At 40.9% G+C, this 27,692-nt stretch overlaps 1 protein-coding gene across 2 annotated transcripts; it reads left to right on the forward strand.

The window, feature by feature from the left end:
• C6 (complement C6) lies at positions 1–27,533 on the forward strand. 2 transcript variants are annotated; one of them, XM_055790713.1, is made up of 18 exons: positions 1–346; positions 1,890–2,047; positions 2,801–2,957; positions 5,294–5,438; positions 6,064–6,205; positions 7,063–7,201; positions 9,168–9,368; positions 14,302–14,542; positions 15,214–15,336; positions 16,271–16,437; positions 17,347–17,572; positions 19,256–19,427; positions 20,511–20,622; positions 21,045–21,177; positions 22,202–22,393; positions 22,933–23,023; positions 24,389–24,630; positions 26,590–27,533. In XM_055790713.1, the coding sequence occupies exons 2-18, from the start codon at positions 1,890–1,892 to the stop codon at positions 26,769–26,771; spliced, it is 2,823 nt and encodes a 940-aa protein (XP_055646688.1). In that variant the 5' UTR covers positions 1–346; the 3' UTR covers positions 26,772–27,533. The 2 variants fall into 2 exon arrangements, with proteins under 2 accessions (XP_055646688.1, XP_055646689.1); XM_055790714.1 differs by lacking the exon at positions 1,890–2,047.
• The last annotated feature ends 159 nt before the right edge of the window (positions 27,534–27,692 follow it).

Genomic DNA, 27,692 nt, shown 5'->3' on the forward strand with positions numbered 1-27,692 from the left:
CTCATCAGTCTACAAAGTTGACTGACTTTGCAGTTAACAGTCTTACAGTAAGTTACTAGGGAAGGTCTTTTGTTGGCTTCAGTGCACAAAGGTTTCAAGACATATGGGGATATTCTTTGTGTTTTTTTCTTTTTGTTTAAATAGTTGAATTAATTTCTTATGTACTTACATTTATACGGCTGTTGATATGCTTCTCATGTATTGATCGGTTGGAGTTTTGCTCACAGATGAGAATAAATGGGTTTTCTACATACAGTGCAGTGAAGCAATGAACAAAGTAATTGTTTTTTAGGGCTTCATCCCTTTTCTAATCCAGCACTGTTGGTGCTAGAAGCCAGGAACTCAGGTAAGGAAAAACATTTAATACCTGTTCTTTAGGTTCATTGGCAAGACTGCTCCCTTCTCCATCTTAATTTTTACCATATTTTGGGTATGATTATTCTTAAATGTCTAAGAAAGGCTTGTTCATTGTTGAATTATTGTGTAAAAAGTGCTCTGAGTTCTCACAACCATAGCTGTGGGAAGACTTACTGCCTTTCTTTACCAATGGAGGAAGCAATGTTTTGATGCAATTTAATTTTTATCAGGAATGTACAAAAAACATAAGAGCATATTGGCTAAAAACATAAAATAGAAAATCATTGCACATTTCATTTCAAAATTTCAAAATAAAATCTTTTGGAGTGTTGTTTAAAAAAAAATACTTTGCTTTTAAAACTTCCTATTGCTTTTGGGTTTTTTAAGGCATAACAAAATTATAATGTTCTACTGTAACAGCCTATCAAATTTAGTGATGATCCTGATGATGGGGGAAAATCTTCTGCATTTTTTAAATGTGTAAAGAGTTTGTCTGGAAAACGTTTTTCAAGTTTACTAAGCATTATTACTTCCTGAGGACTGCCTGTAACCTTCTGCCTCATCAAATAAAATTTGATTGACCATTGGAGTGAGAAATAGGCTAGCTGTTCTGTCTTCTGCTGTTAGTAGAAAATTTGGATGAACTTTGAATAATGATGTAGTGTGGTTTAGACAGGCTAGTCAAAACTAAGAACAACAAAAAGCTGGAGGAAGGATATACTGCCACAAAATGCTTATGTAAAGGGGGTTTATAGGCATGTGAAAATGAATTGGTTAGAGAGTAATAGACGGGGCTGCTTACTCTTAAGGACCTGTTTGTTGTTTTACATGTTTATAGGAAGAGCTGTCTCATGCTTTTATCCTTATTCCTAGAAACTCTTCTTGAGAATACTTCTAAGCAATGAAAAGCAATACCAGGTCTTTATTTGTCACATTCTAAATGATTTATAAGCAACTTCTTAAATAGAAATAATGTACAGTCATGATTAGTACTCCAAATAAGTAAGTGGCCAGACCCCCCCATTGTGACTTTTAGTTCTTAACGTATTAACTAAATTACCAGTAAATGTGTATCATGCATTATAAGAAAGATGGGGACAGAATTTTTAGTAGGGCCTGTAGTGATAGAGCAAGGGATAATTGTTTTAAACTAAAAGAGGGTAGATTTAAATTAGATGTTAGGAAGAAATTTTTGACTGTGAGGGTGGTGAGACACTGGAACAGGTTGCCCAGAGCAGCTGTGGATACCCCCTCCCTGGCAGTGTTCAAGGCCAGGCTGGATGGGGCTTTGAGCAACCTGGGCTGGTGGAAGGTGTCCCTGTCCATGGCAGGAGGGTTGGAGCTAGGTGATCTTTAAGGTCCCTTCAACCCCAAACCATGCTGTGAGTCCATGATTCTATGATTATTGCCCCTTTCTAGGTACACTGCCTAAATAGTTTTGTATTTTGAAGCAGAAGAAATGTCTCTAAGGATACAGACACAACTGTAAGTGACAGTTTCTTGAGCTTTTGTTACCTGTCCATGTGCTGTAGATGTACACCTTCACTAAGGACAAGACTATGTTAATGCACGTGATCCTGCTGAGTCTGGTGGTTGGCAGCAGCCAGGGGTGCTACTGTGAACGTTACCCATGGGGGGCATGGTCTCCCTGCTCACAAACCTGCAATTACGGCACACAGACCAGGCACAGGTACGGCCAATCTATTTCTCTCTTTTTTCTATTTGTTCCCCGAGAAGATACCAGCTCTGGGGAGGGGCACCTATATCTGGAGCTCCAGCTTCCATAATATGCCAAGAAAATTTGTCACATCCAAGTGTTTACTAGATGAACAGATCATATTTTAATTGCAAGAGTTAAAAATAAGAACATTATGTATATAGAGCATTATGGTGCCTCCAGACAAACCTATATCTGCCAGCACATAGTCAGGAGAGAACAGCAAGGTCCTACAGTGGCCTTGCCAGCAGCGTGCATTGAGCAACGAGCCCCTGTGAGCACATGGGGCCAGCACTTGGTGCCCCGCTCCGGGAGCTCTGCTCAGTGCTGAGCAATGCCGTGGGAGGGGTGACCACACTGGAGCTCCAGTGTGACAAGCCTGCAGAATGATTTTTATGACCATAGTTAAGTCAAATAAATATTCAGCAGCACCAAATCAGATGCAAATCAGTGGTATTCTCTAAACTCGTGAGAAAAGAGTTCTTTTCCTCCTGGCTTTTTCTGTAGCTGTTCTCTGGGATGTTTCAGTTGACATGAATCAAAAAAATTTGCTCTGTAAACTTAAATTTTGATTTTTCTTTTAATCAACATTCTGCAATTACCTATTATCTCGGGTTATTTTAATTGGGCTCAAATAATTTTCTTCATCAGTCTTCACCCACAGTAAGAGAACAGCTATGATCTGTCTATGATTCTTTCCTAACATAAATTGTTAACTTTTTTTAGGCAAATAAGAATGGATGAATATTATAGCCAAAACTTCTGTGACCAGCTGTGCACAAAGCAGGAATCTCGTGCATGTAACCAGCAGACATGTCCTACCAACTGTCAGCTTGGAGACTTTGGCCCTTGGTCAGAATGTGACCCATGCATTAAAAAACAAGTAAGTATGAAATGTATTATATGGGTTAAATGCAAGAAATTATGCTTAAGAGATCCATTTGTTTCAGACATTCTACTTTATGGTAATTTATCTTCCAAATGGCAACTTAACAAGGGAAATTGGTTTTGAGTTATAACAATAGAAGATGGAGAAAATAAGTTAAAATAAGCAGATCAAAACAGAAATTAGTGACTTAGTAGTGTAAATTCATTTATGAGAACTTGCTTCAAAAATTCCATTGTCACAATTAAAGATGAGTTTTCCACATAAAGGATAAATTAAGCTGTAGAGTTTGGATGTCTATTTAAGCAGGAGAGAGTCACAGAATGTTTAGTATATCCATAGCATCTGTATGTTTTAAAGACAAGAAAAATAGGATCAAATCATCTGTCAAAAAGGGTTAACCAGCATATCCTAACAGCACTAATTGGATGGAAATGGTCAGTCTGTATTTTACACTGATAGTCAGGATCAGTTTGAGATTGCTATTAAGAAATTTAGAGCACCATTCTCCCAACATTTATAACCTACAAAAAATCCAGGTAGATGTGCTTAAAGTCTGTGGAACAAATCCTCAGGATGGTGTCTTTTCCTCTTGGGCTTGTGTCTGTTGCCTGATGGTAGAGTTACAAGTGAAATGGCAGAAAGGGAAGAGGCAAAAAGTCAGGTTCAGGTTCAAGTGGATTTGACCTATAGAAACCAAGCCTTGGCAAATGTAAGCTTGTAGGGAGTGGAGGGGAGCGGAGTGCAGGTTGTTTGGGGTAGTTATGTGGCTGGTGGATCTGAGCTTTGAGGCTCACCATGACAGCAGCTCTGAGTTTCTGTGCAGACATGCCTAAAGCTCTCTGAATATCCTACTCAGCTTCAGAAATCCATGCCTGTAAAGCAATATTGAAAAATCTGCCAGATATCGTAAGTATATTTTTACATATATATATATAACTTTCTGATGCCTATGCAGGATGAGGAAGACATGAAGAAGCTGTTTGAGGTGTGAACCACGTCGTGAGATTCCCATCCTGAAACTGGGATGGGGGGGTATGAGAACAGAGCAGGGAGAAACAGTGAGAGAGCGGGAGACAGCAAAGCTGCAAGAGCTGAAAGTGGGCATTACTCAGCTGAACTGATTTCTTCCGTAATCAATATCCTCTTAAATGGCTGAGACTCTTACCTATGCATCCATATATAGAAGCATTGCTCATTTTTATTAACTTTTAAATATTGATGCAACATATTTGCTGCTTCAAGCAAAAAGGTGCTTTTGTGGACTGTGATCCATTTTTCCTTCCAAGCTATAAAGATCACTGCTTGTGACCTTTATAAATGTAAACAACCAGAATGCAGGACATGACTTCCAGGACAAGTGTGAAGACTGGTATGAGCAAGCCTCCAATGAAAGGGTGGGATGAAGAGGTGAAAGCTCACACTATAGTGAGTGTTACAGATCCCAAATGGAGTACAAGGAAGCATTATCTTGAGATCAAAAGCTTTCAGGTGGTCTGGTGTTGCTCCTCGCACTCTCCCTTCATAGTCACTTGGTTACTGATTTTTACTGGACATCTTCCTGCATTGTTTGACTCCAAGATCTGTCTACAGGGAGAGAAGTAACAGGAATCTGCAAGGAACTGTGCATTTCAAGTGAGGAAAAGCTCTTAGAGGAGGAACTGTTCAGTCACATGCAGTCAGGTCCCATAAAAGCCCCCTGAAGTGGGAAGGAAAACATCTGAAGTGATTTGTCTGGCAGCCTTCAGCTTTGTTATTCTGCATAGAGGGTACTGACTTGGGGAAAGAAAACCCAGTGAGCACCAGATTTTGCTCCCAGATCTTTTGTAGAAACTTTCAAGAAAACTGGTTTTGTCTTCCCCAGTCACCCAGTGCTCCTCAGACAATGGCCCCATGTATGGGAACCAAGACAGATGGTTTGGGGTTGGGGATACATGCCATTGTCAAGAGTATTTCTATGTCAACAGAGATGATAAAGAACAGGAAAACTTCCATAAATGTGTTCACACCCCATTTCCTACTGTACCTTTAAAACTGAAGACAGAGGGACTGAACTTTTTATTCCTTCAGTCATGTAGGCTAGGTGGTCAAGTGTTTAATCATGTATGCTCCACCAGGGCTATTGAGGCTCTTGGATTTCACTTCCCTGCCTGCTTCACCTGGGTTGATGATGCAGTAGGATATAAGGACAAAAATAACTGATTATTTCTTTCAGAGCTCTGGTTCTGATAAAGCTTCAGCAGCACTGAGGCATGGGGCTCTGCCAGGGGGGGCACGTAGTTACAAAAACAGCTCACACAAACAACTCTGGTCTTATTTCTTCTGCCTTTCAGTTTCGTGTCCGGACACTCCTACGACCATCCCAGTTTGGGGGTCAGGCCTGTTCCGAGCCACTGGTGGATTTCCGCCCATGCTTCCCAACTAAGTTCTGCAACATGGTGCAAGTGGATTGCAAGAATAGATTTCAGTGTGAAAGTGGTAATGATAATCTTCGTTGCATAACTGCTGCAGTATTAAATAGTCAAAAGATTAGACATTGAGACAAAAAAGGTCCAGATGATCCAGGTCTTGTATACTCTTATGCACAAATTCCAGGGAAAAGAGCAAGGAGAGAAGTCTACTTACGGATTTCATATGTATTAGTAGCAGCTTATGTTTGCAGTTTTTTGTGTAACTATAAGTAACACAAGTGCAAACTCTAGCCTAGGATGTCAGTGTGGCCATGATAGCTAGACAGTAGCACCGTTAAAAGCAATGTACAAACATATCCTTAGAGTTTCTGAACATAAACTCACACTATCTTTATTAGATTTGTTGGTATTCCTTGTTCGCTTTGATTTAAACATACCTGATTAACCCCAAAATAACATTATCCACATATATATCCTTTCGCTAACGCTTAGATTAAATCTTTGCAGCTTCAAAGCAAAGCTAAACTGCAGAACTGAAAAAACCATTTCTTATTGGAATAATTTAGGCATTATATTATCTTGCTGTTAATTCCTACGGCAAGTTCACACCTTTACTAGGGAAGAAGACAGACTGCCCTTCTCTGCATTCACTTTGCATAAAGTTTCTTGCTGCTGCTGTTTCTCTGGTGCAGGTCGCTGTATTGCAAAAAAATTGGAATGCAATGGAGAAAATGACTGTGGGGACAACTCCGATGAAAGAAATTGTGGGAGGAAAAAGACAGTGTGTAACAGAAAGTATGAGAGCATCCCAGGTGTGCACTTAATAGGTAGTGGGTAAGCCAGCTTTGCTTATTTTTCATAAACCTGAGATTGTTACTTCACTAATTTACATAAACAAGATAATCCCCAATTAGCACGTACAGGTATCCCATTAGAACAGGTAATCTCTGAAATTAAAATTAACAAGAAATTACAACAATGCAACCAAACCATCAGGCTAGGACTTGCCCACTGCATCTGCCAGTCCTGCTCTGCACTGCTGGCACACTAGGTAAAGAGCTGTCAGGGAGCACTGCTGTCTGAGCGGCCCTTCCTGCCTCACAGCAACCAGAGCATCACATGCTGGCAATTTCCAGCTCCGTTATGCCAAGCATTCAGAAATGTTCAGGATGTTCCTCTACAGATCTTTATTTGTCTATGATGCATTACACATGATACCAACCACCACCTCTTCCAGGCTACCAATTTAAGCAGTGTAAAACCTAAACATGGGATGCCTATCCCAGGCAATCTTGCATTTTTAACTTGAATTTTGAACTTAGCACACTCTGGTAACATCACTTATGGTAGAAACGGAGAACTGTTTGTTCATTTTTCTAGGCCATTTTTAGGTGTTTTTCTGCTTAAGAGTGACTGTCTCATGCTGACATTGGAATTATCTAGAGGGTCAGGCACTGTTAGAAAGTAGGAAGCAGATTGCTACTATAGCATTTTATAGCATTTTTCAGGTGAATTCAGTCTGAATGGGAAGTTCTTGTAAAGGAACTTCTTCCAAAGTAGTAAGATAACCCAGATGCTCGTACTGTTTCCCTCAAGCTTAAAATTTTTTCAATGCATCTATATACCACAGGATGTTTCAAGTCTTTCTATCTTTCTAGGATTGTTTATCTCTGGAAATAATTTTTTGTTAGATTTCACATTCTGGCAGGAGAGAGCCGAGGGGAAGTCCTTGGCAACTCATTCAATGGAGGACAATGCACAACAGTGAAGCACAATGAGACAAGGAAACTGTACCGTGTTCCCGCAAACCTGGAGGCTGTCAGCTTTCAGGTATTCTCAAGCAGAAACTCCTAGCTGAAAAAACATTGCCATAATCACAGTCCAAATTCTGTGTTCAGGTTTTAGGCAGTAATATGTGTTCCAGGACACAATTTCTCAACGTGGTAAGGCCTAAACGTGCTTCAGGTGATGTATGGGAATGGGATAAATCCAGCAGCTGGGTGGCTCTACTCATGCCTTTCAGATCTGTGTTTATTCACTGCATCATAAACCAGAGTAGACATGATTGATTTGTTTTGGGCTTCTCTCCTGCTTCCTCTTGGCTGTGGCCATGTCTTTGTTTTGACTTGATAACAAGGGCTTTGCTCCTAACTGTGACATAATCTGGCCAGAGGCTTGTTCAATTCCAAAGCTCATTTCAGCTTCACTGCTGTATCCTCGCAGTACCAACGGCTGTCCTAACTCCAGCTTCCTCCTAGTCACCTGCAGCCTTTGAAAATGGCTTCTCCCTGAGCCATTTCAGCCCCTCAGTCCTGCCTGTTCCCTGCCCAGCCCCTTTGACGGAGGCAGGCACCAAGCCTGGAAGGCAGGAGGACAAGAAGTACACAGTGTGGGGAACGGTCTTGCAGGACAGGCCAAGGACAAAATGAACCTGGTTTGTACCTTATAAAAAACCTGGGAATCACTGATTTTTTTTAGACCTGATATTTTAGATTTTTAGACACTGATATTAAGAAAATACTTTGAATACCATGGTCAGGGCACAACATCTGGCTGTGCATGTATCAGCAGGCCCTGTCTGAAGCCAATTGATACTGCATTGGGAAGGAAAGAATGCAGGACATAAAACCAGATCAGCTGATGGATGAAATCTGAACTGCTGGTTTTTGCCATGTGAGGTGTTAGTATTACTTTAACAGAAGCAAGTGAACAAACGACACCCTAATATGTTCCACGGAAACTGCAGTTGGATTGGCCATGACATGTACGTTTTGTCAATAATGGTGAAAATTACTGTGTGCAGAAATATGCAACTGGGAAAAACAAGCCTTGGTTTGCCCAGGTCTCTTTAAAGCTGTGCAGTTTATTGTTATTGATGTCCATTTGCACAACTGTTAAGCACTTGTACATCTCACCTTTGACAGTGCATCTATATCTTTTAACATTTAGAGCAGCCTTAGGTATAAAAGGGTCACTGGATCAGGCTTTCTTGGAACACCAGTGTGTTTCCATGCAAAAGCATATGACTTCTTGGAGAATGGAAGTGGGCTAGGGGAAAGGACCACCTCACCTCCCAAGGTCCTTAGCAGCCCTATTAATTAAACAAGTCTAGAGGAGGGAAAAAATTACACCTTTCAAACACCTCCAGACATATGCCTGAGTTTTGGGAAATAAGTCATTTCTGAACTGATGCTAAAGTTGCATTGGTGCTTTACACAGCAACACCACTAAGGTTTACTAGCTTGATCAGGTAGGTTTGTTCCCAGTTCCTTTCCACCTACCCTCTACCATGTCATTCAGTACGGGTGCTAACGTTGCAAGTATACTCTAAGACTCTTCTCTGGAAACCTGTTCATTCTTTTAGTTGAGAATTAAGAAGAAAGGACAGAAAACATCAAGCTTTTTGCCTTGTACAATATAGAAGCCATGAAACTGGGACTTAGTGTGGACCTAGCAGGAAGGTCTGAGACCCTTTGAAAATCATGTTGACACATGTTGAAAATTATTGTTAAGCTTTGTGGCATGTGGGTGGGGAATTTTAGAAGGAAGTGTTACATGCTTCCCCCAGCTTGTATAAATGCTTAATAGTGAGTCTACATCTAATATTGTCTTTGTCTCACCTATTAACCTTTCTCAGCCTCATCTTTTGTGTTAAGAACAGGTTTTTTAGCTTAATGCCATGTCTCAAAGAATCAGGCATGTTTCTTCCATAAAAAATATCAAAACTTATTGCTTAATAGGTTTCTGTTTCAGATTACTGTTTGAGCAAATGCATTTTGCTTTACTGAATCTCCAGGTAATAGATGAAGAGGATGATGTAACATCAGATTTCTACAATGATTTAACTCCCCTGAGTGACAGTGCTCATGGAAGTAGTTCATCCACTCATGGTGCTAAAAGATCTTCTGGTATCCCATTTTTATTCTCAAGAAAGACACGGGTTAAAGTCACATCATCTTCCTCCTTCAAAAAAGCCATTGAAGCCTCATATGAAAAGGTAATTGAATGTTGCCTCCAGTTTCTTCCTTTCATTCTGTTTCTGTCTGCTCATTTCAGAACTGAGCTGCCAAAGACTACTTTTCTTGTCATTGGTCATTACTTTAAAAAAAATCCAACACAAAACCACACTAGAATTATGCATTAAAAATCTCCTCTTCTGACACTGCAGGGTGTTCCTGGTTGTAACAAACCTTCTCTAATGCGACATAGTTTTCTGTTTTCGTGCAGAAATCATAAGTTTTATCCACTTAAGAAAGCATAGATTTGACACAGATTTGAGATTATCAGATCAGGTAAACCACTCCTTTCCCTGTCCTAATTGTAGATTGAGAAAGAAGAATGCCATGTAGTTACAGTAGCAGACAACTCTAAAAAGAAATTAAGTGTACTCAGGAATGTTACACATACACATGTACTGGGAATTAATGTAGATTACTATATTAGGTTTTTTTGTTTGGTAGCTAACTTGCATATTGGAGTCTCACAGCTGCCAAGATGCACTTGGTCGTAAAGATAATTTCAGAAATAGTGCACCCACAGAAAAGTTTCTGAGAACAGAAAAATTTTTCCCAATAAATTCTGCACCTTTAATGCAGATGAATACTGTGGGATGTAAGATTATGTACTTTTATAATATAATGGCAGTAAAGGATGGGCTATTGTTTGCACTTGGGCATGGAAGAGGCCATAGGGCTGACTGAAACTAAGGCCTGTTGAAACCCAGGAGTTCTAATACAATCAGAATTAATCTTTTACAAAAATATCAGTCTTAATATTCAGATTTCCTGGAATAGAAGTTTACTGCAGCCTTTCAACAGTTCAAGGGGGCTTATAAGAAAGATGGGGACAGACTTTTTAGCAGGACCTGCAGTGATAGGGATAATGGTTTTAAACTAAAAGAGGGTAGATTCAGGTGAGATATAAGGAAGATAGTTTACCTCACTAACTTGTCCTAATGGTTAAATAACTTGACTTCTTGAATAGTCAATTTCTTCTACTTTGAATTCAAGTATATTGAAACACCAGCTACTGGAAACCTGTTGACTTTCATTCCCATGTAGAAACCTGTGTACAGATCAGGCTGTTCTTTTGTGCAGCTGGTAGGTTTATTTTGGTGGAATGGTGGCTTTTTATTGGCTTAAATCCAGAAAAAAGCTATTTATGGAAATGTAAGTTTAAATGAAACCTTCATCAGGAAAGTTTTTTGGATATATATTGGTTTTCAGCATTGTTGTTATGAAATCCCAGAGACCCACCTGAAATAGCCAATAACTTAGTCTGGTGTTGGCTAAAGATGACACAAATTAAACTCCCCTCTTATTGGATCCATAGCAGGAATTTTTACTTGGGTCTTCCTCATGTTCTCTACTGTATCAAACTGTATTTATGTGTGTTTGTTGACACATGTATACTTACGTAAGTCTGAGAGACCTATAAATAAATTTGCAATACTTTCTTAAACAGGGAAAATAGAAGCTTATATATATAACTTAAAAGGAGAGGAAACTCACTGGGTTTGGGAGGTCAGATTCAGACCTATGTGTTAAACTGTGTGCAGAGGGTTTCACATGAGCATCCTAGGGTCCCTAGGGGTCTTCAGCCACTTGAAGGGTCCTGCATTTTTCCATATTGGCATGGAAGAAATATGAAAACTTGATTTTTTCAAGTGTATTTTAGTTTTTAAAAAACTCTTTATGCTAAGCTGACTGGTCCTCTTGTATGTCTTCTTCGTTTCTGATCCTTTAATCATAGAATCATAAAATCACAAGATAGTGTGGGTTGCAAGGGATCTGTAAAGGCCAGCTAGTCCAACCGCCCCCTGCAAAGAGCAGGGACATCCTCAACCAGATCAGGTTGCTCAAAGCCTCATCCAACCTGACCTTCAGGAATGGGGCATCTATCACCTCTCTGGGCAACCTGGTCTACTGTTTCAGTGCCCCCATCATAAAAAATTTCTTCCTTATATCTCACCTGAATCTACCCTCTTTTAGTTTAAAACCATTACCCCTATCACTGCAGGTCCTGCTAAAAAGTCTGTCCCCATCTTTCTTATAAGCCCCCTTGAACTGTTGAAAGGCTGCAGTAAAGTCTCCCCAGAGCCTTCTCTTCTCTAGGTTGAACAACCCTAACTCTCTCAGCCTGTCCACATAGGAGAGGTGTTCTATCCCTCTGATCATTTTTGTGGCCCTCATCTGAAGCCACTCCAACAGGTCCTTGTCTTTCTTTTACTGGGGACTCCAGATTGGGATGCAGTACTGCAGGTGGGGGTCTCACCAGAGCAGAGGGGCAGAATCACCTTCTTCGACCTGCTGGCCACGCTGCTTTTGGTGCAGCCCACAGTATAGTTTGTTTTCTGGGCTGTGAACACACATTGCCAGGTCACAGGTCATGTCCAGCTTTGCATCCATCTGTATCTCCAGTACATTTTCTGCAGTGCTGCAGGGCTGTTCTCAATCCCTTCATCCCCCAGTTGAAGGGGATGGTTGCCCTGACCCAGGTGCAGGACCTTGCACTTGGCCTTTTTGTCCTCCATGAAGTTCACATGGGCTCACTTGTTGAGCTTGTCCAGGTCCCTCTGGATGGCAGCCCATCCCTGAGGCATGTCAACTGCACCACATCTTGTCAGGTCCTGTAGACTTTTGTATGTTCAGACTCCTGAGGGGTTCTTGAACCCGTTTTTCTCTTACAGTGGGAGGGACTTTGCTCCCCCACTCCCTGCCTTGAGGTCCATCCACACAAGAGGTGTGGGAAGAGAGACTGCAGGTGAAGTGTGAGGGAAAGAAGTTGTTGATTTCCTCAGCCTTCTTATTGTCTGTTGTTACCACTTTGCCTGTTGGGTTCATCAGAGGGGTATACTTTCTTTGACCTTGTTATTATTTGAGGGGGTTTTATTGTTTTTTATTTCTATGTACTATTTTCTTCACTATTTTGTCATTGAATTTCTATGCTGTGATTTTAAAAGACTTCTGAAGTCTGTGCCCATTCCCTTAGCCCAAGTTCCTAGTACTTCTGGCAGCAGTTCATTGAGTTGGACTGCTTGCACTGCAATTAAAAAAAATGAGAGTTCAAATATAGAAAGCCACCTCTATCCCCGAGGGTGTCAGGCAGGGACAGACATGATTCTCTGGCAACTCTGCTTATGATATTTGGGATGAAAGATTACTTAATCAGCATGTTTGGGTGAAACCCTGCTTTGTTAGAAAATTCCCAATTAAAACTATTGGTTTCAAGATCAGTCTGGCTCAGCTTGTATTTGGTTGCTTTTTTTAAGGAAGCACTTTGTATAGGAAAACTGAACTTCAGTACTCACCCTTGATTTAGACTAGGCTTTCTTTGGGAATAATCATCCATGAAGTGCTAATAGTTTTATTAATACCTGGTACTCATGAGTCAAGCTTGCTACAGGCACCAGGGTTTACCACTATGATTAAACATAATTCCCAGAAATGACTAGAGAATTTGGAATCCACTTTCCTGGATTGTTCTGCAAGTGAGCATTTCCAACGTTGTGCGTGCCTAGGGATTTAGTACAGAAATCACTGGGTTTGACAACTGTAAGGGAAATTGCTAGTAATAAAAACACTTAATTGCTATTAATAAAAGCACTTAAGATACTTTTACTAGCAGAAACTGGAAATGTGAGGTGTACGTCAAACAAGAATTAATATTTAGCATGCTAGTGCATGCTAAAAACAACTAAGATTTTAGAATCAGTATTTGCCAAAGTGGCCTGCAATTTGAGTGTCCTAACTGAAATGTCAGGTAGCACAGCTGAAAATTGAGGATCAGAAGCTAAACTACCTTAAAATCCTAAAAATTATGTTGCCACAGGGTATTTCAGGAGCTAACTATAATCTGGGAATTGTTGCATACTTTATTTCTTCTATTCTTATTCTCACTGCAGCAGAAAGCTGAGTACCCTTAGCTTATTTTCCAATGTGCAGATGAGAGCACTGAAATGAACAGTGCTGTGCAGAACTGAGAGCTGAGGTCCAGCTCGTGTGTTATGCTGCTCAGTCCTGGCTGGGAATGCTGCCTTTCAGAGGCAATCTTGTGTCTTTTAAGCCAAGTGACCTCAGAGACAGAAGTGGAATAGAGCCAACCTAGCAGTAGCAAAATTCAGTAAAGAACCCATATATAAATCAGTAACAAATCGTCTTATAATAATTTTTTCCTATCTGCTGGTTGTTCCTAATGTTTTTCCTATCGTTGGTCATTCACTTCAGTTTACTGCTCCTCTTGCTCTTGGATCGCTGCTTCAGACTTCTGCCATCAGTTCCCCTTGTCACTTTATAAACCCCTTCTTTTATATTTTCTGTTCTTCTGTTTAGTTAAACTCCCACATAAACAGCTGCTAGCATTGAAAAAATATATGAATTAGCTGTTTCAGAAACATAAGTTGTTTCTAAATGTAAGAGATGTTTCCAGTTTTTGAATTTCTCTTAACAGCCTGACACTTGAGCTCAATGACATCTTTATCCCTGTCATTTAGTTTTGGTTTTAGCAGATGATAAATTGTGAAACTTCGTAACAGTGGATGTGAATTCAAATTACCTGCTCAACAGATTACTTGCAAACAACCCATGGATGCTTACAAGCTGAAGGCTTTCCTCTGAAATTTTTGATTGTTTTATCAATTATTGGTGTATTTATTATGGCAAGAATCCTTTTGCTTTCTGTTTGGTAGGTGTTCAGGGAGTCCTGTTATTTGTAGGAATGCTATATACCTCTGCAATGTAACAGAGTAATGAGCATTGTCCTCCAGAACTGGCTCTTGGAAACTCCAGGGCTAGTTTGTTCATGGTTAAAACAGTATGATACACAGGATTAATTAGTTCTTGCAGTGTATCTTATGACATACTCTTGGCTTCTTTGCTTTCTGCAGGTAACTACCTATGAAGGTGTTAAGACTCCCTTTTTCTTATTTCTAGAATTCCAACTTTATTAGAGTCCATAAAGTCATTTCTGTTGCTAACTTCACAATGAAACAGTCAGATCTGCAGCTCTCAGATGTCTTTCTAAAAGCACTTAATCACCTGCCCCTGGAGTACAACTACGCTTTATACAGCAGAATATTTGATGACTTTGGCACTCATTACTACACCTCTGGGAAGATAGGTGGTTCCTATGACATTCTTTACCAGTACAACTCTGAGGAATTGAAGAACTCTGGTATGTAATCTTTAATACAAAAATATGATTTTTTCATCACTTTTCTTATCATTGCTTTTAGGTCTTACACCACATAGTAAGTTCTCCAACAGCAAAAAAAATCCTTTAGACTTGCATAGGCCCAAGAATTATTCACGCTGCCTAAACATAGAGCAAGAAGAAGTTTTTGCTCTACACTGTCTTAATTTGAAAAGTTCAAGAGATTCCTTACTTGGTAAATGTCATTGTGTTCAGGGAAACCTCTTAAGACCTTTAGATCAAAACCAGGTGCCACCAGAAAAAGGTGTTCCAGCATACTTCAGTGTGGGACTGAGGTGTGAAATGTGTAAATGGCACTTTTGGGGATACAGTTATTAAAGTCTTAGGTATTGCTTAGAAATTACTCTTAAAATATTCCTGTGACTGCCAGACTGTCAAAATGAAAAGACAATACCATGGAAATTGAAGTGTAAGGTTAAAAGCTGTGATCCTTAATGCCAGTGAGGTAACTTTCATGGGTATGGGATGGTATCTAAAGGGGATGGTATACATGACTTAGTCCAATGCCGTTTGTACCTGGCTGAAGAGCACAGAGACCTGCAATGGCTCACCTCAGTATGGGAGGCTGAGGGCACGGTGCCATCATGTGACATGGTCATGGTGATGAAGCTGCTGCTCTGTGGTATTTCTAGGCTTGGCAGTGGATGAGTCAATGGAGTGTGTCCGAACAGAAACGACAAAGCGTGTGTTCTTCCGGAAGAAAAAGAAAGTCAGTACCAGATGCACCACAAACAGGATGACAGTGAAACATGAAGGTGACCATGATAAGAACAGGGCCCATGTCCTGTTACTTACCCTGAGCCATACCATTCCCCTCATCTAGGAGTCCCAGGTGACCTCCCAGCTTTGTTGAACTACAGATGCTCTTCCACCACTGTCAGAAGAGCCAGTGTTTCATTGTCTCTGAAGCAAGCACTGGAAACATCCTCTTACTTGCAAAAGGAATTAGGATGTAGGAGCCATTTCCAGTCAGACATGGATCTGATAAACATTCCTTCCCTGTGGGCCTGGGTCCAGGGCCAGGCATGCTGAACTGGGAAATGGGCACAACTAGAAATCTGTGATCATGACTGAGTTCCTGATCTTCTTGAAGGGTTGCTCTGGGCTTATTGATAGAGTTGGGCAGCAATAACACACTCCTTGACTTTCCCCTCCCATCTTACTCATGCTAAACAGACATCTAGGTACAGGAGATCCCTCAAAATGCTAGAAATGTGTCTCAGGAACTGCAAAAATCTGGTGTGTTTTCTGTAGGAATGGCAACAGTCATGTTCTGCATCACTAAAACCAGGGTTTTCATCACCTCCACCATGGTGGAGGAGGACACTAAAGATAAATATCTTTATCCTCATTTTATGATCAGTTTCTGTTACTCAGCTGTTTACAGCTGGGATTGAAGTGTTCTTCTAGGGGAGCCTACTGTGTCCCCTGCATTTTCCACAAGTATCTGGTGTAGTTCTGAGTGGCTTCATGGCTCAGGTCTCAGATACTTTCATTTGGAAGACTACGACAGGCTGCTGTCATAGCAGGGATTGTTTTTCTGAACTTAGACTTCATTCTTCAAGGGTAGTTTTGAAAACTTAGTGTATTTTTTTATATCCTCTAACACTCTTTCTTAAAACTCTGCTGTTACATCCACTGTCATTGGAGGCCTTTGTCTTACAATACTGTGATGAAATCCACTTTCAGGTTCCATTTTGGAGTCATCTGAACGGTCAGTCTCCCTGGTAAAAGGTGGCAGGTCAGAGTATGCAGCAGCTCTGGCCTGGGAGAAGAAGGGAGCTTTTCCGGGACATACAGTCTTCACCAACTGGTTGGAATCAATAAAGGACAATCCTGTGGTGATTGACTTTGAGGTAAGAGAAGAACAAGAAAAGTACTGACATAGTAAAGCACTCAGCAGTTAGCAGTTCTTCAGAGACCTCTGCAGGTGTTTTGTCTTTTAAATTGGAATGATGCCCTGTGTGAAACGAATGTGCAAACATATGGGTGTAATATATATATTCAAAACATGTATTAGAACTACTTCTTGTGCATTTGGGTTTATAAGCAACAGCAGCTTTGCATTATCCATGGACAGTAGGAATAAGAGGAAGGAATATGAGTGAATGACTGACACTAGCAGGAGCTCAGGCACGGGCAGGGGTTAGTTACTTACTATACAGAAAAGCAGTGCATGGTGCGGGAACACTTTTCTTCCTGTGCTCTTTATCTTGTCAGGCTTTGTTGCAACATATAGCAAGGAGCTAAACAGAAAAAAACCCAGCAATTCATTGGTATCCCTGTCCTGCTCATTTAATGCAGTGTGCCAGTGCTGTTGTGAGCGCACTGAGCTGCCTCCCTCCATGGCTGGCACAGCGGCTGCACAGCAGCAGCAGCACAGTGTTGGAGGCAAATAGCACAACCTGCCTGAATGCAGCATGCAGTGATCTTTCTCCCACTGCAGGTGCTGAGTTCCTGAAGGCAGTGCAGGAATGTGTCACATCATCTGCAGTGTGCTGAATTTTTGGACATGGTATCCTACTTGGTCGGTTTTCCATTGGCTCACAGAGCCCTAAAATTTGGGAAATAAAAGCAACATAAACAGGATAATATAGATGTATAGCACTGGCATGCTCCTTGAAAGCATACGTAAGTTTTAACTTGCCTGATTTCTGTGTGATAGAGCTTCTTGTGTAGACTCTAGTGTCTTTATAATCCTGCAGCTACCCCCAGCAGGACTGTGCTGTGTCTAGCTAACTGCCTACTGAATGGCTGTCTCCCAGGTGTCCCCCATCATGGATTTGGTGAAGAATGTGCCATGTGCCGTGACCAAACGTCGCAATCTGGGAAGAGCCCTGAGAGAATACGCAGGCAGGTTTGACCCTTGCCAGTGTGCACCATGCCCCAACAATGGCAGGCCTGTGCTTTCTGGGACAGAGTGTCTCTGCCTGTGCCAGGCTGGCACCTATGGCAAAAGCTGCGAGACACGAGCTCCAGGTTACACATCAGGTATTTGGGTTGATATGGTCCTTCTGGTATCTATTTGTCAAAGATGACTCTGACAGATCTTCCCTTACTAAATCCATAGCACTTCTTACAACATGGTGATGGTCATAGAGTATGTATAAGAATAAAGGCAGCATTAAAAATAAAAAAATCAAACTGCATAGGCATGGCTCAAAAGACGTTGTAAGACATGGTGAAATATTCTTTAGCTACATCATTAGGATAATAGGAAATGAGCTGTTCAGCAATAAGGATGGAATTGAGATCATGAAAAAAAATAAGAAACCCATTCCTCTAGTTTGCCCTATAGCCTATTATGTCTAAAGACTAAATGGCTAATGGACATAAAAATAGTTAATTATACTGTGGAAGGAAAACCCAGTTGCCTTAAGAAGATGGAAGATAATCATCAAACTGTGTCCAGTTCTGGACTTCCCAGTTCAAGAGAGACAGGGAACTACTGGAGAGGGTCCACTGGAGGGCTGCAGAGATGATGAGGGGCCTGGAGCATGTCCCTTCTGAGGAAAGGCTGAGAGAGCTGGGCCTGTTAGCCTGGAGAAGACTGAGAGGTGATCTGATCAATGCATGCAACTATCTTAGGGGCGAGTGTCAAGAGGAGGGGACCAGCCTCTTTTCAGTGGTGCCCAGCAGCAGGACAAGGGGAAACAGCACAAACTGCAACACTGAAAGTTCTGTCTGAAAATGAGGAAGAACTTCTTTACCTTGAGGGTGACAGAACACTGGAACAGGCTGCTCTGAAAGGCTGCAGATTCTCCTTCTCTGGGGACATTCAAAACCCTCCTGGATGCAGTTCTGTGCAACCTGCTGTAGATGAACCTACTTTAGCAGGGGGTTGGACTAGATCTCCAGAGGTAACTTCCAACCCCAACCATTCTGTGATTCTGTGATCATTCTGAAGAATTCAAATAAAAATTTCATGCAAACAGATTTTTGAATGAAATTGGCACTAGTGTCATACCTATGGGAAATAGAAGTATTATATTTACTGTTACATATATTAATATTCCAGGACCAAAAGGGGACAAAGGAACAGAAGGGAAAGTCACTTAAGCAGCTACAGGTCCCATTATTTGACCCTGATAAAGAAATATTTTGAAAGAAATAAACACTTGAAACTACGCAGATAGAGATTAATGTAGAATGTGTATTGCATACAGAAAATAAAGGGTATGAAAATAAAAGTTTTTATATGCTTCATGCTGGCACAGACACAATACCCCAGAGGATAATAAAATACAGGAATGTTTTCATTTAGCCTGTATGGGATGTAGATTTGGGGTTTAGACATGGTGTTAGAGCTCAGATTTATTTAATAACTCATTAAATACTGAGCTATCTAAAAAGGTTGTCAGCACCATGAAAACTCAGACATCTGTGCAATAGAAATAGAAAATAAGCTGCTTCTGGGTTTGAACATTACTTGCAATCCAAACTAGAAAGGAAGATGTATCTTAGGTTTTCACGAAGCAGGTGGAATTTGGCTGCTCATCTCTTTGAAAAACTTCACAATCTAGATACAATACACTCCCTTAACAGTAACAAATTTATATCCTCTGAAAACAGCTATTAAGAATTTACTACCATCGCTCCCCTATGTGGCCTTAAGAGAAATACTATGTATGGTACAGATCTACCTAAAGATGGGATTTCTTTTCTTTCTTGCAGTTGCTGTAGATGGCCGCTGGAGTTGCTGGTCTGAATGGAGTTCATGCAATGCCTCCTTCAAAAGAAGAAGGACCCGGCAGTGTAATAACCCCTCTCCAATGAACGGTGGGAAACCCTGTGAAGGTGAATGGGAAGAAGAGGAGGACTGTTATGTCTCTGTATTCACAGACAGGTAAGAAGATGGTAGATGAAAGATCTCCATAGTCATGGGGCAGAGTTAAGGAGCCTTCCAGAATGGCTTTGTGACTACCAAGGAGAAAGAGCAGACAACTCTCCCATCTGAACTTCTGTGGTGGGGCTGAGAGAAGGAAATGTCTGGAAATTTTCACATCTTACTTCAAGTTTGGATTTATTAGTTGTTTATTCCTAGAAAATGGCTTACGTATTACATATGAAAGTATACCTGTAGATCTTTCATGGTGCTTTGCTTTTTTGTCCAAAGCCATGGAGAACTCATCTACTTCTGTTCACGGGAGTTCACAGTTTCCATTTTTTTAATATCCCAACCTCTTACAGGTTTAGGTCTGAACTCATTCTGAGAGACAATTCCACTGAAACTACCGTGCTTTTTATATTCCTGCTTTGATTATGTCTGATGTACTGGTTTTGCATGGTTTTGACTTAAAATCCTAACTCCAACCCCAAAATGGCTCTGTTTTTTGCATCTTCAAGAGCAAAGCTTTGTGCAGATTCGTTTTTTCTACTGGAATCAAAGGCTGAAGCAGGATTTTCATTGTCATTGCTGTAATGACTGCAGAGAAGATTCTGGAGTGTGTAGGAGAGGATCAAAAGCAACAGGCTCCACAGTTCTTTGTTACTCACCCTAGCTAGACATCATGAGCTCTGTGCGCATGGACACCTGCCTCCTGTAACCACTGCCTGATGGCAAGAGGCAGGTTTTGACTCCATTATCTTAAACCCAACCAGATCATGTCGACTCCTTAGAGACTTCCTTCATATTCTGTTCTTTGCCTCTTTTTCTTACTCTATAAATATATTTAATGAGCTGTGTTGCTAGAAATTGTAGCCCTTTATCTATCACTTTTTTGGTGCTCTCACAATCTCCCTCCTATCAACACCTGCAATTTTTTATGCACACCATCTTTTATTTAACAGAATAAAGTTCTTTCACCATGGCAGGGATGATGGGGCACAGCAGCAGCACTCCCATTCAAAACTCCTAACATACTACCCCTGTTACTTGGTGACACCAATGCTTAAGATACATCCTCAACAGCATTCTTTTACTTTTCAGAGGTGCTGCTTGTATAAATGATGATGAAGTCAGGAGAGAAGAGGATGTCTTGGTTGGCAAACCTGAGTCTGGGTGCTCCAAGCCAGACCCACCAGAACACAGTTTTATCAGGGTGAGCATGAAAAATGACTGATATGGAAGGGAAGTGTAGTAGTTGCAGAGCTGGGAAATTTTGTATCTTCTTTACTACATGTGCCTGATACCCAAGCTAGCTACAGTGCTAGTGAGCATCTTGCTGTGCATGTGGCATGCTGTGCGACTCCTGTCCACCAAAGCCCACCGGCAACTGAAGCAAGGGTCAGGTAAAATCCATTTCAATCAGTGGCCCTTGAATCCTTGTTTTGTAACAGTGAAATCCGTTAGTGCAGCTGGACAAACATATCCTTATATAGGTGAGTGGATGACTCATATTTCAGAGTAGGAAAAGCACAGATTCATTCCATCATATCATCACCTTCTATCATTGTTTCTTTTGACAGTGTCTAGTCTTGTTACCATAGATTTTTGAGGGACTTTCTGGTTTCTTTTTTGTAGAATGAAAAGAACCATTACACTGTGGGGGAAGAAGCTGAAATTGCCTGTGTGAGTGGTCATGTCCTCAGTGGCTATCAATTCCTTCGGTGTCTGCCAGATCAAACCTGGACACAGCAACCTGTTGAATGTCAACGTAAGAAAGAGAAAACTAATTTAGCTCAGCAACAAAACAGAAGTAGAAGAAAAAGACATAACATAGATTTTAATACAGGTTTTAACAGAAGAATCTCTAATGATACCTGAAAAGATAGCATTTTAAGAAGGTATTTCAGTAGAGATGGCAAAAACATGAGTCACTACATCGTTCCTCTTTCAGTTCAGAAGTGTTACTATTATGTGCTTTGTAAGGATATTGTAATATTCAGTGCTTTAGAAAACCATCACATGGTTGCTGTGAGGTACTTCTCTTGACTAGTTGTAAGTACCTTTAACAGAAGGACTCATCTTTTTTTTCCAGACTTACATAGGTATCTTCAAGTTGATAACGTTTCGATGAAGAAAGCATTGTTAGAGGAACTTGTCTACCATTTCTTTTATTAAAGGGATAATGTGTCTCTCAGCATCCCCCACCCCCCAGGCTGCCTTGAAAATCTCCACAATAATTCAATGCCTTGAAGTATTTATAGTCCAATTAAGAATTAAGGATCAGAACTGACCTGGGTTTGCAAACAGGAGAGATTCTAGGAGTTTTCTAGAACCCAGCATGATTTCATTAACTCAAAATTTTTCATTTTATCAAAAAAAAATTGTAAAAAGTTCATGTTATCAAAAAAATTACCTAAATATACTTAAAAGCTTTCTATTGTCATGAATTTTGTTTTGTTAATAGCTTCATTTACAAAAGAAAAATTAAAATTTGCTGTTAATGCCTTTCTTATTCTTTTAAACTGTAAAAGTAAATTACTCGTATTAGCATACATAAGAAGGGCATTGTAATTATTTAGTTATTGACTGAAAAATATTTGTAAAGTCTCTGACAGTGCACCAAAAATTTCCAGACTTAATTATGTTAAGTATTTATTTGTTTTGAATGTCAGTTGAATGTTCAGTGTTACTGAGTGTCTTTATGGCTCTTCAGAAGAAGCATTATGACTTGACGTAAATATCCACACACCATAAAACCAACAAGAATTATACTTTTTTCCTGTTTATTACAGCCTCAGCATGCCTCAGGCCACCAACATCTGACAGTGTCACAATTTCCCCATTTAAGCAACAGTACAACATTGGTGAAACCGTGAAGCTGAGCTGTCAAGCTGGGCTTATAGTCACTGGGCAAACACAGTATACCTGCGGGAAAGATCTGTCTTGGATACCTCCTATTTTGAGATCTATTACATGTGAAAAAGGTTGGTATGCCTGCAGATACTTTACTGCTTCTTTACTGCTGGTATTAACATCACAGTTTATTTTAGCTATCTAGAACTAGAAGGCAGATGAGTGGGTTTAAGACATAGAGCAACTGTTCATTAGTTTGGATTTTACTTTGTGCCTACCACAGTGCCATATAATTTCAGCCCCAAAATTCTGCATTAAATTTAGAAGTATTGGGTGCAATATAATAAATATTTTAACTATGAAATTGAGATACTTAAACTGTTTTCTTAAGAACAAATCAAAACGAACCCCAGCTGTATTAGCAAGGCATTGTGAAAGCAAAGTAGGAGAATGCCTTCTATTGAAACTTCAGCTTCTATTCTTGTATAGGATTTTCCAGTGATTTTTGCAAAGACTGGTGCATACTTGTGGAATCCCAAGCACTTCAGCTTTTGAAGAGAGAAATATGGGATAAACTGAAACAAATGCATTTTAGGTTTTACAGCATAAGTCTAAGGTATTTCTGTTCACTTTGTTGGCAGTTACCATCACTTTCACTCTTTCATTTCAGATGTGCAAACTACGAATAGAGGTGTTTGCAATCCAGGACAAAAGCAGGTTGGATCTCAGTGTGTTTGTATGTCTCCAGAAGAAGATTGTGTGTAAGTTCTTTAATTAGAAAAAGAAAAGCCAGAGTTTCTCCACTGATAGATCAAGAGTCCATTGTGACACAAACCAGGAAGAGTAACAAAAGACAACAGCAGTTCAGGGTTACTCTGTATTCAGATATTAGCCAGCTATGCCTCCCTATCCACATTACAGCCCCACTTATAGCCTATGAAATGAATGAACAATGCCATTAACAAAACAGCACACCATAGCTCATCCTTTTAATCTACATTACCATCTGCTATTGGAGATTCCAATTCTCCCTTTTCTTGTCTTCATTCTTCCAATTTCTGTATCTTCCCTGTCATCACCTTACTATAATAAATCATGTTCCCTGTGTTTGAGATTCACTTTTTTAAGATTAACACAGCAAAGCACACTGTATGTTTCAGTCTCCAGAGCATCTAGAAACACCTAAGACTTGGATTTACTGTCTTTTTACGCAACATGACCTGCTCTGACCATTGAGCCTTCAAGTGAATAGAGGGTCATCCTAAAGGACTTTTAATAAATGACTGGCCAAGGTGGAGGTGTGATGTGGGGCTGGGATTAGGAAAGATGAGCACAGATTGAGCATAAACTGTGCAGTTATAGGGCTGAGATCCATACACATTCCACCACAGGGCTCCTGTGTAACCACAGGCAAGTCCCTTGGCATGACTTTCATCTCATTCATGTCAACCCTCAAATAACTAGGTATCTTCTCTCTCAAGAGACCTTGGGTAGAGAGAGAGAGAGCTTGTCTAAAGTGCATAGGCAAAATCCTTTGAAAACTAGAGAGGTTTTGTTGACTAAAGCTATGATCTTAACTCAGGAGCCCAAACAATGTGAGCCTAAACAATTGCTTGCTTTCTTTGGGAAATTACTAAACTCCACAAGATAATGCTTCTTGGAAATGCCTGCACTTGCTGAGAATGAGTCCACTCAGGAACCAAGAGCAAACCAGAAAGAAACTACAAGCAGCATGGCTGAGTTTGCCTGCCATTAGTCCCAAACTAACTGTGCCTCAGAGGCGGACATGCACACACAGCTGCAGGGCTGCATTGCATCAGATAAGACACCCCAGGCCCTGTGGAAATTACACCCACATTGTGGAGGTAACAGCACCTCCTGTTTTCTTGTGGAGGCATATGTCCTTCACATCCCATCAGCTGGACTGGACCAAAGCTGCTTTATCTCACAGCACTATGCTGTATCGGGTCCAGTTCCTGCAGTAGCTGGGACAGCCTTAGGTCTTTAGAGGGATATCCTATGTGCCCGTGGCTTTGCGGTGTTTCATCTAATACTGGTGGAGCATCTAGAAGCGTGGACTTGTTGCACAGCCTGCTAAAATAATTTTTCTTTTTTCCCTGGGGCAGCCACTACTCAGAAGACATCTGTGTGCTACATGCTGTTTCTGAGCAGAATGTGACCAAGCCCAGCTGTCAGTACTCAGCTGAAATGTGCCTCGGAGAGCAGTCATTTTATTTCATGCATGCTGGCCCTTGTCATGGTGATTCCAACCTAGACTGGGCTATCGAAAGGGCAAAGCTCTCTGCAAACAGCTTGAAGAGAGTGCCCTGTGGCTATGACACCTGCTATGACTGGGAGGAATGTCCAGGTATGTCTTCTGAATGGTGGGATTTATCCTGCCCTTTTGATCTAATAATAAAATGTGCTGACTCTTTCACTGCTCCAAGAATGGGATTTACAGCCATTGTGGTCCATCTGAGCAATTTACAGTAAGAGGAATGTGGGAGTGTGGTCAGCCCCACGCCCCTGCTACCAAGTGTTACACCTAGATACATGTCTTTTCTCTTTACCCACAAGTGGTGTAGCGTTGCCTCATGCCATTAGTAAGGCACAAAATGAACTTGTAGATTAAGGGAACTTTTGAGGAAAATTAACATTTGAACTTTTAATCACAAAAATGTGATTTAATCACAAGAATGTGGACAGCAATGTTGTCCATTCCCTGTGAGGTTACTAACCACTAGTTTGTTTTTCAGGAGGTAATTTGGGCCACACCCTATATAGCATGTAATTAAACTATGAAATTCAATTATGATACTGCTTAAAAAGCAAGACTGGGGCCATCAGGCTTAATGGGATTTTAGTGGTTACATTTGCAAATACCCATATGTGAAAACTGTGTTTATTAAGAGTTTTAATAAACTAGCTAAGCTGGTGAAATCCCTAAGAGGATTATTTCACAAACACTGTTGTGCAATTCGGCTATTTACTGTGTAACTTTATGATAAGAGCAGTGGGTTTTCCTGTAAATGTCTGAGGTGCTGGCTGGCTCCGTGCACATCAAGTGCTTGCCAGGAAAAGGCTGAGTGGCAGCCATGCTCATTCCTTCACTTGCTTCCAGAGACAACTATGATCCTTATCACACATTGTCTACTTATGATAAATAAAGCAGCTGCAGTGTGTAGCAATCCTAAAACCCTATTTTGAAGATGAAAGATTTCTGCAGCGCAGGATTTTAATTAGGTGGCTGTAAAACTACCACATGAGATGTTATTTGTTGTGGGGCCAAACCAGAGGGCACAACCAGGTGTGCCCCTCAAGGGACGTGTTGTGGTGGAGCCTCCGAGCAACTTGGGCTCTTGGGAAGACAGTTATAATTTTAAAATGATATTGTGCCTATTTATTCCAGAGCCCATAAGAAGCCTAGATCTGCTCCCACTGTGTAAATGGTTTACAGCTGGATACTGTGCCAGCACTTCAATGTTATTATCTCAAAAGCCTACAGAGAAGCCTTGTTCAGTGAAGAAAAGTGAGAGACGGAGGAGAAAAATGCATCAAATAAGTTTTTATTGCGGTGTTCAAGGGGTTTGAATTGGACTTTCCTTCTCACCACCTCCACAAAAGTAATCTTTCTCATGAGTATGCACAAACATTTAGGAAATCGAAGTTTCGGTTTTCCTGAGAAAGAGTAGCTGGTATCAACACAGAGGCAGAAGATACTGCAGTACCATGTGAAAGCAGCTAAACAGAGGAAAACACACATTTTTCATATGTTTTAAGAAAGAGAAGGCAGAAACTTAGTTTCCTGCCCAGGGAATTTCTGGGAAAGAATATAAAGAGTCAGAATCTGATTAGATCAGAAATGGGTAATGAAATAACCAGCAGGACTGAGCTTTACCACAGGCCAGCAGCAGGTAGCTTAGCATTCATAAAGGGAGCTCTAATGAAATAGGAGCTGACACAGTATGGACCTTAAGACTCCATTTCACAGCAACATTGTGTGCAAGGATAATTGGGAACAGAAAGTCAACTTAATATCTTTTTGTTGCAAGAAAGGTCAGGGAAAGCCACTGGATAAAAATAGTTAGGTACTTAATTTCTGCTTCTGTATGGGCCATTGCTGCAAAAACTGATACTTAAAGCTGCTTTTGCCTCTATTGTAAATGCCCTACCATTTAGTATATGCACTATAGGCTTTTTGTAACTAATATATCACGAACCTCCAATAGTGTTTTTTTCCCTGTTGGACCCTGAAATGTTGTCAAACTGTACAATATGTTTTTAGTCATGACATTTGCAGCTAAAATTCCAACATGTTCATTCCCAGAGACACAGACCCAGTGCTTCTGCCTGATGCCTTACCAGTGCCCCAGAGAAGACAGCTACCTTCACTGCATCCAAATGGAGTCAACAGGGAGGAGAAGGACAGTCAGCCATTGCACACTGGCAGCCATGAAGTGTGCTGGCATCAAACTGAAGGTGCTGGAGCAGGGGAGCTGCCTGGCATAACATGTCAGCTCTCCTGGCAGCCACCATGATCATCCCACCATACGCAGGTTGAGCCATCCTGGGGAAAACCTGGATGGTTATAAAAGGACAAGTAGATCAAAAACAAGGATTAAAAGAAAAAAAGAAAAAAAAAACCAAAGGGCACGACAGATTTTTGGGAGAAGGGTGGCAGTGGGCTTTTTTTGGTCTGAAAATGGGTGTGTGGCATAGGAACGCTCTCACCGCTCATAGCTCTGTGAATATGCAGGGGCAGGGAGGGGAGCGGATGGAAAGGGCAAAAGAGGAGCATTGCCTCTGGTCTCACCTAGTGCTCAGTGAGACTCTTCCTTTCCTTAGCCATTTGTTGCTTTGCCCCTGTGCTTGTGACTGCTGTGCACTCTGGTTGTCTCATTGGCTGAGTACCTGCTGTGTCATCCAGGCAGGAAGACCAGGCACTTCAGTATCACTGCCCGTTCCCTCTGACACCTAATGGGGTCATGAAAGACGTTACCCTGTACAGGCACCCACGGTGCAAATTCAGGGAGCAATACAAAATACTGGAAACCACAAATACACAATGATTGAGTAAAGTTGTCAAAACCATGTGATTTTTAATCAGAGTAACTGAAGGGAGGAAGTGGTTGCTTTATGGGTTGGTTTGCTGGGTTTGAGCCTTAGATACTGTTTGGGAATTTTGATGGTACCTTCTGAGGTGAATTAAACACACGTTTGTGCTTAAATATAAAATAAAAGTTTAATAAACAATGTAGTCCTACCACAATACCCAGTTCTACATGGAGTCTGCAAAAATGTGTCACAAATAGATTCCTTACATGCACTTTCACCAGCACCAATGCTGAGAGCAGTTGCATGAGGCACCTCAGCCTGGCCATGGGTCCATCTCCCAGCCCAGCTCTGCTGCCCAAAGTTGGCCCTTGAGCT

Source organism: Falco peregrinus, chromosome Z (genome assembly GCF_023634155.1).
Source record: "Falco peregrinus isolate bFalPer1 chromosome Z, bFalPer1.pri, whole genome shotgun sequence".
Lineage (NCBI taxonomy): Eukaryota > Metazoa > Chordata > Aves > Falconiformes > Falconidae > Falco > Falco peregrinus.